The sequence below is a fragment of the Metopolophium dirhodum genome, chromosome 1 (genome assembly GCF_019925205.1).
Source record: "Metopolophium dirhodum isolate CAU chromosome 1, ASM1992520v1, whole genome shotgun sequence".
NCBI classification, from domain to species: Eukaryota; Metazoa; Arthropoda; class Insecta; order Hemiptera; family Aphididae; genus Metopolophium; species Metopolophium dirhodum.
Genome location: NC_083560.1, coordinates 140854466 through 140867406, shown reverse-complemented (window position 1 = coordinate 140867406; position 12941 = coordinate 140854466). Strand labels below are relative to the sequence as shown.

The window sequence follows — 12941 nt, the reverse complement described above, 5'->3', positions numbered from 1 at the left end:
GTCCCCAACGCGCCCAATCACAAAACAAATGTCGACGCGCCTAACGTAGGGTTAATAATCTGTTAAGGGCATTTTGGGATATGTTAAATGAAACAGCCCATTCAGAAATTAACGAACTAAATAATGATACTTGATCAAAAACATCATTCCAATTAGTTAAGTCATCGTCATCATCACCCAGATCATCTTCTGAGGAAGATGATGTTAATGATAATGAATGTATCAATTCACTATCTTCTACATCATTAGTAATGTGATTGTTTGTTATTAATTGTTGGTTGGAGTCAATATTTTCAATAGTTTTTGTTATGGGAGGTTCAATAAAGATACGTGAAGTTGATGCAATATTATTTGAATTTTCAACAAACTTTTCCACTTCTTCTTGAACTCTCCTTCGTTTGGACCGGCTACTAAAATTAATTGTTTTTTTTCGGTATGACATCCTAAATGATAAGGAAAGGTTTCTTAGTTTATGAACTTTTTTCAAACATAAAATTGGTGATAAAAAAGAAACAGCTACTAAATAAGTTACCTAATACTCATAAAATAATAAAAATAATTACAACATATCTACATAGATATATTATGTAATTTAATTAAAAAACACATAGGTATACTAACATATTGTCTACATGTTATTTTAATTGAAAAATAAATAATATTCTTTATATACAAAAATGTGCCTAATAATACGTAGGTATCTTAGATTTTACTTAACATTTTAAACACTATAGGTAGGTTATAGGTACATGGAAACTTGAATAAATAAAAAATTGTTTTTTTACCCATTTGGAACCAACCCTTGTTCATACAAATAAATACTTAATATTACTCTATATTTTGCATATTTTTATGGTTTTTTATTAAATAATATAACAAATATTTATTATTTTTAATACGTATGTCATATTCATATTGTTTGTATACTCTTTTTCAAATGAGAACGCACCGGGCGCGGACGAAAACCGGTCGAAACGCGCGCATGGCCTCCCCACTCCCGACAGTTTCAGCTGTCGTAGGTGGTGCCACCTTGTATACGTAGTGAGTTGTATTTCCACAACATTGAACGGCCGTTCGCACATGTGAAACGATATCTACTGTTTTGTTTACGCGCGCTCAGTAAATATATTGAATTTTGGTTTGGATTTGTGCGTTTAAATTATTTTTTTTATCGTGTCCAGCTTATTGGACAAAATTATGGATGACGAAATAATTGTTACACCAACAAAAAAAAATCCAAAGGGAAAGGTTTGTATTATTGTGATTAATTTATATTATAGAATAGTGTATATGTTATTTGCAATGTATACAATAATATTATTATCATACATTTATTTATTCCAGTTTGTTTCATCAAGTCAAAAAGTGATGATTATCAATGCGTACAAAATGGAGTTGAAAAACAATCCGAAAATCACTATAAGGGAATGTCGGATAGTTCTATCCAAACGCCTAGGCATTGGGCAAAGAACAATTTCAAACACTATTAGTGAGTACAATACCTCAAAGACTGTGATGTCTCCAAACATAAAACTATGTAAGAAATCGTTTAAAGACGATTTCGATGATTTACATCGTAACACTGTGCGTCGTCATGTACGTTCATGTACATTTTTGGTACAACAAAACCATTCCTACATTGGCCAAAATATACGCAGTTATTAAGGACGACGATAGTTTACCGTATGTATCAGAAACCAATTTATATCGTCTTTTAAAAACCATGGATTTCGAATACACCAAACGAAGCCGCAATAGTGCTCTCGTCGAAAGAGACGAATTAGTTGTATGGCGTCAATATTACTTGGAGGATATAAAGAAATACCGGGAAGAAGGGAGACACGTGTACTACCTGGACGAAACGTGGGTCAATGCAAGAGAATGTACCAACAAAACATGGGTAGACAAAACCGTCAAATCGTGCCATGATGCATTTGTTCGAGGCCTCACAACAGGGCTGAAAAATCCAACAGGGAAAGGCAAACGACTGATCATTTTACACATAGGGTCGGAAGACGGGTTTGTACCAGGTGGACTCCTATGTTTTGAGTCGAAAAAAAACACGAATGATTATCATGACGAGATGAACGGTGACACATTTTTTGAATGGATGCAAAATATATTACTAAAACTAAAAGAAAACTGTGTCATCGTTATGGATAACGCATCATACCATTCAGTAAAGGCAGACAAAATACCTACTACATCAACAAAAAAGGCGGACATAATTAAATGGTTGGAAGAAAAAGGTGAAGTTATCGACAAGCCTATGGTAATTCCTCGACTACTTGAAATAGTACGCAGAATTAAACCAATGCACGAGAAATATGTAATTGACGAACTGGCCAAAGAACACAACCGCACCATCTTAAGACTCCCACCGTACCATTGTGAGTTAAATCGGATAGAGCACGCTTGGTCATCAGTCAAACATCACGTCAAAATAAACAATACCAGCTACAAATTACCTGATGTGAAAAATTTGTTGTTGGAAGGTATCGAACGGGTGAATTCCGTTATGTGGAAAAATTTCATAAGTCATACCGAAAAAATCGAAAAAAAATTCTACGAAATGGATTTCATCGTTGACCAAATGCTGTCTGCAGAAGTAGAACCTTTTGTCATCAATGTAAGTAATTCCTCTTCCGAGTCTGAGTCTGACTAAATGTATTTTTATTTTTTATATTTGTAATTTTTATTTATTTTTTTTATGTGTAATAAAAAAAGAAATATTAAACAAATGGTTTTTTGTACTTGTTAAAATACCATCCATAAACCTATCCATCGTGTTTCTGTGTATAATATAATCAAATAAAATAATGAAGTATATATATTTATATACATTTATATATATAAAAAAAAAAATGTTTAAATGTTTTTTTGTTATAAGTGATATACAATTATAAACTAACTACCTATCTGATCGAAATCAATTTAATAAACCGTTTGATTAATTTAAATACATAATATCTAATAATTATACAATCATGAAGAGCCAAAAAAAATCTTTAAATTCAATATTATATAGGTACGATTAGTGTCGTACTTATATAAATGCGAATTATATATGAGTTGATATACATCATATCGATACATCCAACGAAAAAGGTTTTAACTCCATTATGTCAATTGTTCAGGAGAAGCAAAACAAAAGTCAGTTTATTTTGTAATTCTATTTTTTTTTTGATAATTTTGAAAATCACTATTCATCTAGCCTATATGACCATAAATGAATTTTAGAACTTTTCTAATAAATCATTTTTATTTCTAAATATTTTTGAAAACTTACAATGTTTTTCCGACTTAAGACACTTTTTGTCGGAAATTTAAAGTCGTATCTCAACTTACGACTTTTTTCGTGGGAAAATATAAACTTTAATCTTACACCTTTTTTTAGAAAATTAAAGAGTTATCATTATAAACAGTAATTATTAATGTTTATTAAAAAAAAATATTTAAAATACTGTATACAAAATTATTGTATTGTCTTAAATAAAAATAAATGCAACAAAATAAATTGAAACTTTTTAAATATAGTACCTATTGATAAAATTAGAACAAAAATAATCAAAAATAAAATTATGTTGAATTAAAATTATTGTTTGACCAACGTCACAAAATACAATGAACTGTTTTATACCTAATAATAATATTATAATTATAATAATTAATAAAACAAAGTTATCCATCAATATTAAATAAAATTACTACTTAGAACTAAGAGATTTATAAAAATCATGGTAAGTTAATGGGACAAGACCCATTTCACACAATGATAACAAATCTCTGACCTTGGCTTTTTCTATAGGTAGTTTTTCAGTGTAAGCTTGTGTTGGTGTACTTCGAGTCTGATGTCTGCCAATTTGCTTTTTATTTTTTAAATTCATTGTAATAAAATGACTTGATGTTAGGTTATATTTTATATTTAAGATAAAGGGTTTTTCAGAGGTGACCATTAACTCTTTGATTTGATTCCATTTAATCAGGCTTCCATCAACTGCAGTTTTCCAATTGTAAGTTTTGTCTTGAACAACTGGTTTAAAGTTTAAAAACTCTTCATTTGCAATTTCTATTACCTGTAACTTTAGCGCACCTGATTAATGTGACCCATTGCATAGGGGCATAAATCATTTTTCCCTTTTTTGACTTCTCTATGCAAGCATGCATACTATCTCCTTCTGTCTGAGTATGTCCTCTCTCAAGAAATCTATGAGTAATTTTCACTTTTAAAGAGAATGAAGCATACTCCCACATATCAAACATGTATCTATTTCGATTTTGCCCACCGCAATTGTCGGAGTAAAAAATAAATTCTGTTGTACCATATTTGTGTTTTGATAAAGTCATAAATTTAAATAAGCAAGTGGCAATTTCGTTTGCCTCAGATTCATTCCACATGCAACAATACCCTAACTTTTTTCCTATGTCATATACAGTTAGATTATAGGTAGCAAATTTTCTTTTATAATAAAAACTGCTAGACTCTCCTTGCGGTGCAGTTAAAACCTTTTGCAAATCAAAAGAAGCTACACACAATTTAGAATCAAGTATTCCACGTTCCTTATCTTCATTTTTAATTTTCCTAACTATGTTTTTATTAATTAAATGCAGGTCATAACTTGTTTGCTTTGCAACTTTTTCTTCGGTTGTTGATAGCTTATACTTTTCACACTGATCACATAAATCACTCTTAGGCTTAAAGAAACTGATATTACTGTGATTATTAAAAATGTCATTATACTGTCTAAAAGTTGCATTTTTTGCATCTTCACAAACTACTTTTTCTGTCACCCATTCTTTATACAAACGATACATCTTGGAAATATTAAGATCTGAGTCCAAGTATTTTTTCTTTGTGCGTTCCCTAGTATAATGAGATTCAACTAGTGGAAATGATGAGATATGGTCATTTATACATTCTTTTACTTCGTCACTAATTCTAGCAGGTCTGCTTGTGTGTTTACCTCTTCTATCAGCCATAAAAGCTGGCGAATTTTGAAGTTTTAAGCTAACTGTTTGAACAACCTTTTCTAGATTTTTATCTAAACATACTACCTTCTTCGGCGGAAAATATTTTTTCAAAGAGGTCGTAACAAGAGATACGACTTTACTCGTTGGAAACTGTCATATTGGGAGATTATAAAATATTATTTTATAATTTCTTTGGTATAGATAGAGATATGATCATTTTCGTGATCGATAGAGAAAATTATTTTTTATAGGAATACAGTCGTAACTCAAAAACGAAAAAAATCGAGTTAATACCTTTTTCGTTGGATGTATCGATATATTATATATTAGGTATAATAGGTGTGTGTGTGTGTATATATATATAAGTATATATAATTATCCCATTTAGACCCTAACACATGGATGTACTAAAAAAAATATATATATAAGTATAGCATTTATATACACTCGTTAATATTGTGTACGTATAACATAATATAATATAATGGTCCCCACGATGCTATACTTTATATATACATATATATATATATATATATATATATATATGTTACCGTTAAAGTATTAAACCAGTTATTTTATAATTTAACGTAACATTCTAGTTAAAGTGTTTACATTCAAATTATATAAAGACTTTATCTAGAAAATGCATAAAATAACTAGTTATATTATAGAATTACAGATAATGAATCGTTAAAGTGTTTACATTTTAAATTGATAACTAGTTAAAGTGGATAAACGAATATTATTAATATTAATTGATATTATAAATTATTCTAAAAAAATCTAATAAATCATAAAAATGAATAAACATTTAAAAAAAATATTTTATACAAGATTGGTTTTGGATCTATCTTATAGTCATATTTACAATTTTTTTTTATATTACGTTACAATGAATAACAATTATATTATCTACACTATTTGTCAAAATTATTACACGATTGATTTTGGTGACATTTTGAATTGCACAAAACACCATTTTTACGGCATATACATCGATTAGTGGTGCATTTAGTGATACAAGTACATTTAAAAAAACCTTGTCCATTTTCAATTGATTGTTCTGTAGCTGCAGATCGTAGAGAAATTTGTTTTTCTTGAGGAATATCACTTAATGATATAAGATTTTCGGAACACGTAGTGAATTGGGAACGTGCATATAGCTGTTTTAAAATACCTATAATTTTAAAAATAAAGGTATAATTTAAATGTATAAATTTAAAAAAATTTATAAATCTTATACATACCACTTTTACATCCAAGTTGATAGAACCCGTCTTCAGTAATTTTGAGAACCACAGCAATTACCGATCGAGGATCTCCCCTCCCTCTATCAACATCAGGAATTTTAAGTTGAACTGTTGAACCTTCTTTTGCTTCTGGAAATTTAGCATTTGATAAATTCTTCATTTTTTTCGCTTGTATTTCTAAGTTGTCGCTTGCATTTTGTCGTTCTTCTGTTTGTTTGCGTTTTCTATTTTCGGTTGATGGTATTTCTTGTAATATAGTGTGTGGCAATATACTTGACTATAGGCCAGTTTTAGGGTCAGTTCCAAACATCGCATTGTATGGGCTTCGTTTAATTCCAGAATGATAGGCTTTATTTTTCATAAATTGAACGAATCTGAGTCCTTCACTCCATTTATTGGTGTTATTATCTTGCATCCAAGTTGTCAATATATTTTCAATATCTTGATTGGCCCGTTCAACACTGCCCTGCGACTGACTATGCCGTGGTTTCCCGTGAACGATATTTAAATCAGGCCACATCTCACGCAATGAATTAATTAGTTCATTACAAAATTCCCTGCCATTGTCAGATTGAAGAGAAGCGGGCGCACCAAATAAACAAAAAATATCTAATAACACACATGCGACTTGTTCTGCTCGTTTTGAAGTTAAAGGTTTTAAAATACAAAATTTTGTTAAATGATCTTGATAGACACATATAAATTTTAAATCTCTATCAGGTTGTGATTGAAAATCTATAAGATCAATTTGACAGCGACTATTAAAATCGTTAAAAACCATTGGTTTGACTACAATACCTTTTTTTTGTGATTTTTTTTTCTGTTGACATGGAATACACAAATTTAAATACAACTTCACATCAGCTTGGGTAATATTTTTATATTTTTTATGAAGTTCAAATAACATTCGGTCCCTTCCTCCGTGTCCAATTGACTTATGAACAAAAAAAAATTAAAACACGTGTAGGTAATACAGCTGTATAATGCGTTAAATGTATAACTATGGTGTACTGCAAACAACTGGTTGAGAAACAAACATATTATATGTTCTACCACAACGAAATAATAAACTGATCGGAACGTTGGGTTAGATTTAACCGTCACTTATTATTGACGTTATCTCGCCTTATCTTAACGAAATCTAATATATAAACTATAACTGAGCAATCACGGGAAATTCATAAAATACCTAGTTAAATTTAATATTATATATTGATTTGGTTAATGTATGTAATAGCTAGGTATTTCATGAAATATTGCCATTAAATACTTTAACGCTAACATATATATATAATAATTAATAACACACCAAGTATATTATCGCCAAAAATGTGTACGAAATCTTCGCCGACCTGCTATGAATGTTCGAATTTCAAAACGTACATTCTCATCACAATAACCTCGTGCGGCCCGCCGCCGGACGTACACAATATATATTATACTATAGGTCAGAGTTGGGCCAAATTTTATCTAGATATTTATTCGAATAAAATGTTATCTCAATAATCATCTAAATAAAATTTCATTCGAATAACGCCCTACTCTGCTATAGGTAAATACGATGGACTCAACAAGTCCCTGTGGTGAACTGGCACCACAGCCTGCTAGGACTGCTATGGACGATTTAATAATTTTGTTTTAAGAATTAAAATAGATAGGTATTATTATAGATACCATATTACCACGATGCCATAATATCGACAATATGTATACTATAAGAAATACATCAATAAATAATGAATAATAATAATCCGTAAGTGTTTACGTATTTGAGTATAAAAATAATAATATTCTGTGGCGTGCAACAGCATGATGCGGTAGATAATAATTATAATAATAATTGAACATTCTGTATGCCTGGCGGCGTCGAAAGTAGCCGATCATTGGCGACTAATCAGAAATTAATTACTAATTTTGTGGGAGGGGCTTGTGGTTCCGCCTCTGATAACGATGCGCGACCCGGTGCGTTCTCATTTGAAAAAGAGTATAAATATTACACAATATAACTGTTGGCGCTACCCAAGTAGCAAAAAAATATTTTTTAAATGATTAGAAAAAGGTTAGAAAAATTTTTATAAGTTATGTTTTAATCATTTTTAAAATGTTCAAATGGCCAGATTTCCATTCAAAATAAAATGTGAAATCAATATTTTAAATATATTAAAAAAATGTTTTTTTAAAAATATTTTTCAAATATTTTAAAATTATGAAAGAAACATTTTTTAAATATTTTTAAATAGTGAAAAATTATTTTTTTAATATTATTAAATTATTTTAAATATAATTTTTTATTCATTTATTTTTTTTTTTTTGTAATACGATTTCAGATGAAAAACATATGTGTGTTTCTATTTTACTATTTAAATAATTAGAAAATAAGTCATAGTATTTAAATAAACTTTGTTCTTTTATTAATTATAATATTAAAATTACAAAAAAAAAAATGGTTCCTGTGAATATAATGTGTTATAAAAAAATAAGAAAAATTAAAATTAATTTTGAGGTGATGGTGATCTTTTGTCCATGATGACTCCAGTGTTTACTGGTTTTTTTTTTGTTTTTAATACTGCTTCAGTCCTTTAAAAAATATATTTTTGTATATTAGTTACAATATTAATTGGTTTGATATACTTTTTAAAATTATTCAAGTTATAATATTATGTTTGCATTTATTAGGATTTAGAATTAAAACAGAACTTAATTATTCAATGACTACTTGTATATGTGAAAGTAATATATTTTTTTAATTAATTAAAACTTAAAAGTATTTTTGGATACAGTTATTTACAGACATATCAGAATATTGTTGCATGGTCCAACAGCTTCAAAGTGTATGTTCTCCATCTCTCATTGTATCACGTTTACATTAGCCCAATAAGAGATATTGTAATTAATTATTAATTTATGGAAGTTATTTTAACCAATTCAATATTCATATATTATCTTATTACGGTATTTATAAGAGTAAACAGATTAAATATTTGAGATTCGGGCCCATTTTCCTGACATTACGTTTTGTGGTTAAATAATGATAATTTAGATTTTTCTGTAGTTTTGTTAGAAGTGTCTATAAAAAATGGTGATTTAGTGCGAGCGAAATACTCGTGTCCGCCGATATTCATAGACATTAACAAGTGTAATGCAGTAAAACCTATCTATAGTATAACTTTACTATTGGAACCAACTAACTTTTCCTAGTATATAGTTTTTCATATAGTTTTATGTATGGAGATGTAGAAATGTTCTATTATAAGAAGGTTTCAATCTTAAAGAGACTTTGAAGGAGGTTTTACTGAGCATATAATAACAATAATAAATATAATAATATAAAACACTTACTGATAGGGCGCTCGAGCAAACCATGTTTGAATCGATTGAATAACTGAACATTTCAGACTCATTTCGTTGGGAAACTTTTTGCCGACTGCTTCTAATATACATCAGTAAAATATGTATCTTAAGTATATTTTTAAAAAATAACAAAAAACCCTTAGTGGTATGAAGCTAGGTGGTAACTAATAATTATACATCTTGGAGTTTTATGATGAAAATGTTATAAATATTAGAATTTGTTTTAAATAAAACTAAAACTGTAAGTATTAACCACCAAAAACATATATGACATGTTTATGTGGAATAGTTGTTTAGTTATGAGGGGGTCAAAAGTGGCTCCAAATGGTTCGTGTAATATTACACACGGTGCTGCTCGCCAGTTCTGTTGGCTAGAACTTTGCTTGACACGCTACCACGTGTATAGATAAATTATGCTATATACTATTATTGATCCAGATATTTATAAATTTAAAATGTAGGTATTTTCAAGATCTTTAACTGATAAGAGCAACAACAAATTAAAAAAATAATTTATAAATGAGAAAAGTTAACCCTCATCTTACTAAACGAAATTAAGTAATTTATATTTACCTATAATGACTTTAAATATGTTCAAGGTATGTAATTTTTTTTTGTTCTTCTGGCCTTTCCAACTATATTGTGAAGCTAATTCATTAGAAAATATAGTTTTAAGCATATTTGTAGTGACTTTTTGGACAGATTTTCCTTCCGAAGCAAAAACAAACGAAGTTACCTATAAAATATATGTGTAAAATAATTATAGAGGAAATGTTAAATTTTTTAATACATAAATGATTATTGTTTGTTTTCATAAACTTTAAAAATGTTTCAAGTTATGGGTTTAATTGGTCAAAGGATATTTAAGAATAATACACATATACACTAATATTATAATAATACTGTATATAAATACTTAATAATATATATTATATTATAGATTATTAAATATTATATGGTATTTCTCCATATACCTACATAAGATAATTTAATTACTTTATATTAGCTAAAAATATAAAAATGTGTAATATAATAAAATAATAATAAAATATGTACAATAATGGTATAATAAATATAAAATTGTATACTTATTAGAATATATGGAGACCATAAAAATGATTTTTTTAAATAATTTCAAATTTTATTGACCTACCAATTTATTTGTGAATGATAAATCTTCAGATTTTAATTTCGATTCAATTAACATGAGCTCATCTTCATTTTTCAAAGGGAATGGTGCTAGTACATTTTCTTTGGAACTGGTTGGCTCATACTCATCACAATGGCTTGATTTTTTTACTCTCAATAAATGAATTTAATTCTTGTTTAATATAAAACATGTTTGACGTTAATTTCTTATTTTCAGCTATGATTAAAATGAAAATATATTAAAGCATTAATTAGCATTAATTTCTCCATTTATTAAGACAATAGAGCTAATTTACATAACTCATTATTATGATTATGGCATCTGAGTTACACTATACTCTAATAGACTAAATAAGAAACACCAACTTTTACTTAGCAAACCGATGGCTGCCGTGGTGTTTCTTATTTGGAATAAAGTATAATTGATAATTATTATTATAACTACATATATTACTATACTACTGTTATAACTATTTAATGATTAACCAATTATCTTTGTTTGTATGTTGATTTTTTTTTTAATTTTAAAGAGATTTAAAATTAATATTTTGAATAACTAACAAACACATACAGCTGTGAACACTAGTATTTTCATCTTCAAATTTAAGAGTTTAAATTCTTAATCGAACAACCATAACTCCACAATTTAAATTTTGCATAGTAATAGGTGTTAGTGTACTTATTGTATATGATGGATGGAGATAACAAACAAGGTGTGTAGCATAATATTAAGGGTCGGGGGCAGTTGTACGAAAAATGATAAGGACCCGGATCGAAAGACGGCGGCATAAAATGTGTTGCCAACATTGAATTTCTAAAAATTATACTATAAAATTATATTTTTGTTTGTGGGGTTTTACTGTTCCACTGAATGATAATTATTATATTTTTTGATAATAATTATATTTTATTTAATCTATATACCACGGTTGTGCATAGAACAGATTTACAGATTTTGATAACAGACAAATTTCCCGCTTAAAAAATATTTAAAAATTAAATAACAGCGTTTCCAACATACAAATACAAAAATCTTAATTTAAAATATCTTAAAACCTAACTACCACTTAAAAATAAAAAGTTATAAAAAGCATATATTTAAATATAATAATTGTTTAAGATGTATACAACCGACCATTAGTACCTACCTAATACCAATTAATTGTTATCACCTAACTTAAAATGTAATAATTTAATTATTGCGTTACCACGCCAAAATGTATTACCTTTCTTCATTTCTAGGTATAGATAGCGAAAGCTAGGAGTACCTTATTGTAAATAAATTATAAAAAAAAAAAAAAAAAATACCTATTAGTTGTAACATCTTATAATAAGTGTTTTGGGTATAACATTTAATTTTACACTTTTAATTTAATTCTGATTGTATCAAATTTGTAATATTTGTGTTTTTAGACGGGTTATTATGCATAGATTACTAATACCACTACACTACCACCACACTCATTTGCAGACCGTACTTAAAAATATTTTTTACATGATCTATGATGATGATGATGATGTATTTAACATTCACCTTATTGTTGAACATCAATATATTATAATATTATAACAAAATACAATTAGTTATAATCATTTTCGAGACGTATACATCATAAACTTTGATGATTGAAATTTAAAGTTCATCAATTATATAAACAATTGTTCATGTTTAACACTCTTAAATAGATTAATTTTACTATCGCTGTGATTATATGAATAGGTAACTACTTCTAAGAAAACTACTGACATAGAAATTTGCATGTTGCTGGCGTAATTACCAACTAATGTATAAATATGTAATAGTTTTTAAAGTTCAATAAATCTATAAGTTGTAGATAACGTTCACATAAGATAATATTATACTTTTAAGTTACCAAACTTTCGGTTTAGGCCCTTCTAAAACGTACTCCCGGAATTGGGGGTCCTCGAATCCCCCCCCCCCTAGGTGTATTTTGGAAAAGGTTTAGTTTTTGTACGACGTTTCTGAAACTCGAGATTCCTAAAGTTTGGAAGTTGGTGATCAAATTCGGTGTCTTGAGTCGAGACCATAGGAGCCGTTTTTCTCCGTCTTTTAGGGCTTCGAAATTTTTAAATTTGCGTTTATCGGGGTTTTCGGTACGAACACTTAGATTTTGGGCACGGCGAACCATTTTTTGTAGTTGGACGTTATAGAGGACTTTGCGACGTATCGATGGGTACCAAGATTGAGGTTATCTGACT

General features: G+C 28.4%; 2 protein-coding genes across 2 annotated transcripts; one reads left to right on the top strand and one right to left on the bottom strand.

Annotated features, from left to right (window-relative positions):
* Positions 1 to 1594: 1594 nt before the first annotated feature.
* LOC132932876 (uncharacterized) lies at positions 1595 to 2665 on the top strand. Its single transcript, XM_060999224.1, has one exon. It carries the CDS (start codon positions 1595 to 1597, stop codon positions 2663 to 2665), a length of 1071 nt encoding a protein of 356 aa, XP_060855207.1.
* A 3833-nt stretch (positions 2666 to 6498) lies between these two features.
* Positions 6499 to 7002, bottom strand: LOC132932875 (KRAB-A domain-containing protein 2-like). The gene has a single exon (XM_060999223.1). It carries the CDS (start codon positions 7000 to 7002, stop codon positions 6499 to 6501), a length of 504 nt encoding a protein of 167 aa, XP_060855206.1.
* Positions 7003 to 12941: the final 5939 nt, after the last annotated feature.

What these genes read in the sequence shown, in the direction of transcription:
- LOC132932876 (XM_060999224.1), top strand. Translation starts at nt 1,595, where the DNA reads ATGTACGTTCATGTACATTTTTGGTACAACAAAACCATTCCTACATTG.
- LOC132932875 (XM_060999223.1), bottom strand. Translation starts at nt 7,002, where the DNA reads ATGGTTTTTAACGATTTTAATAGTCGCTGTCAAATTGATCTTATAGAT.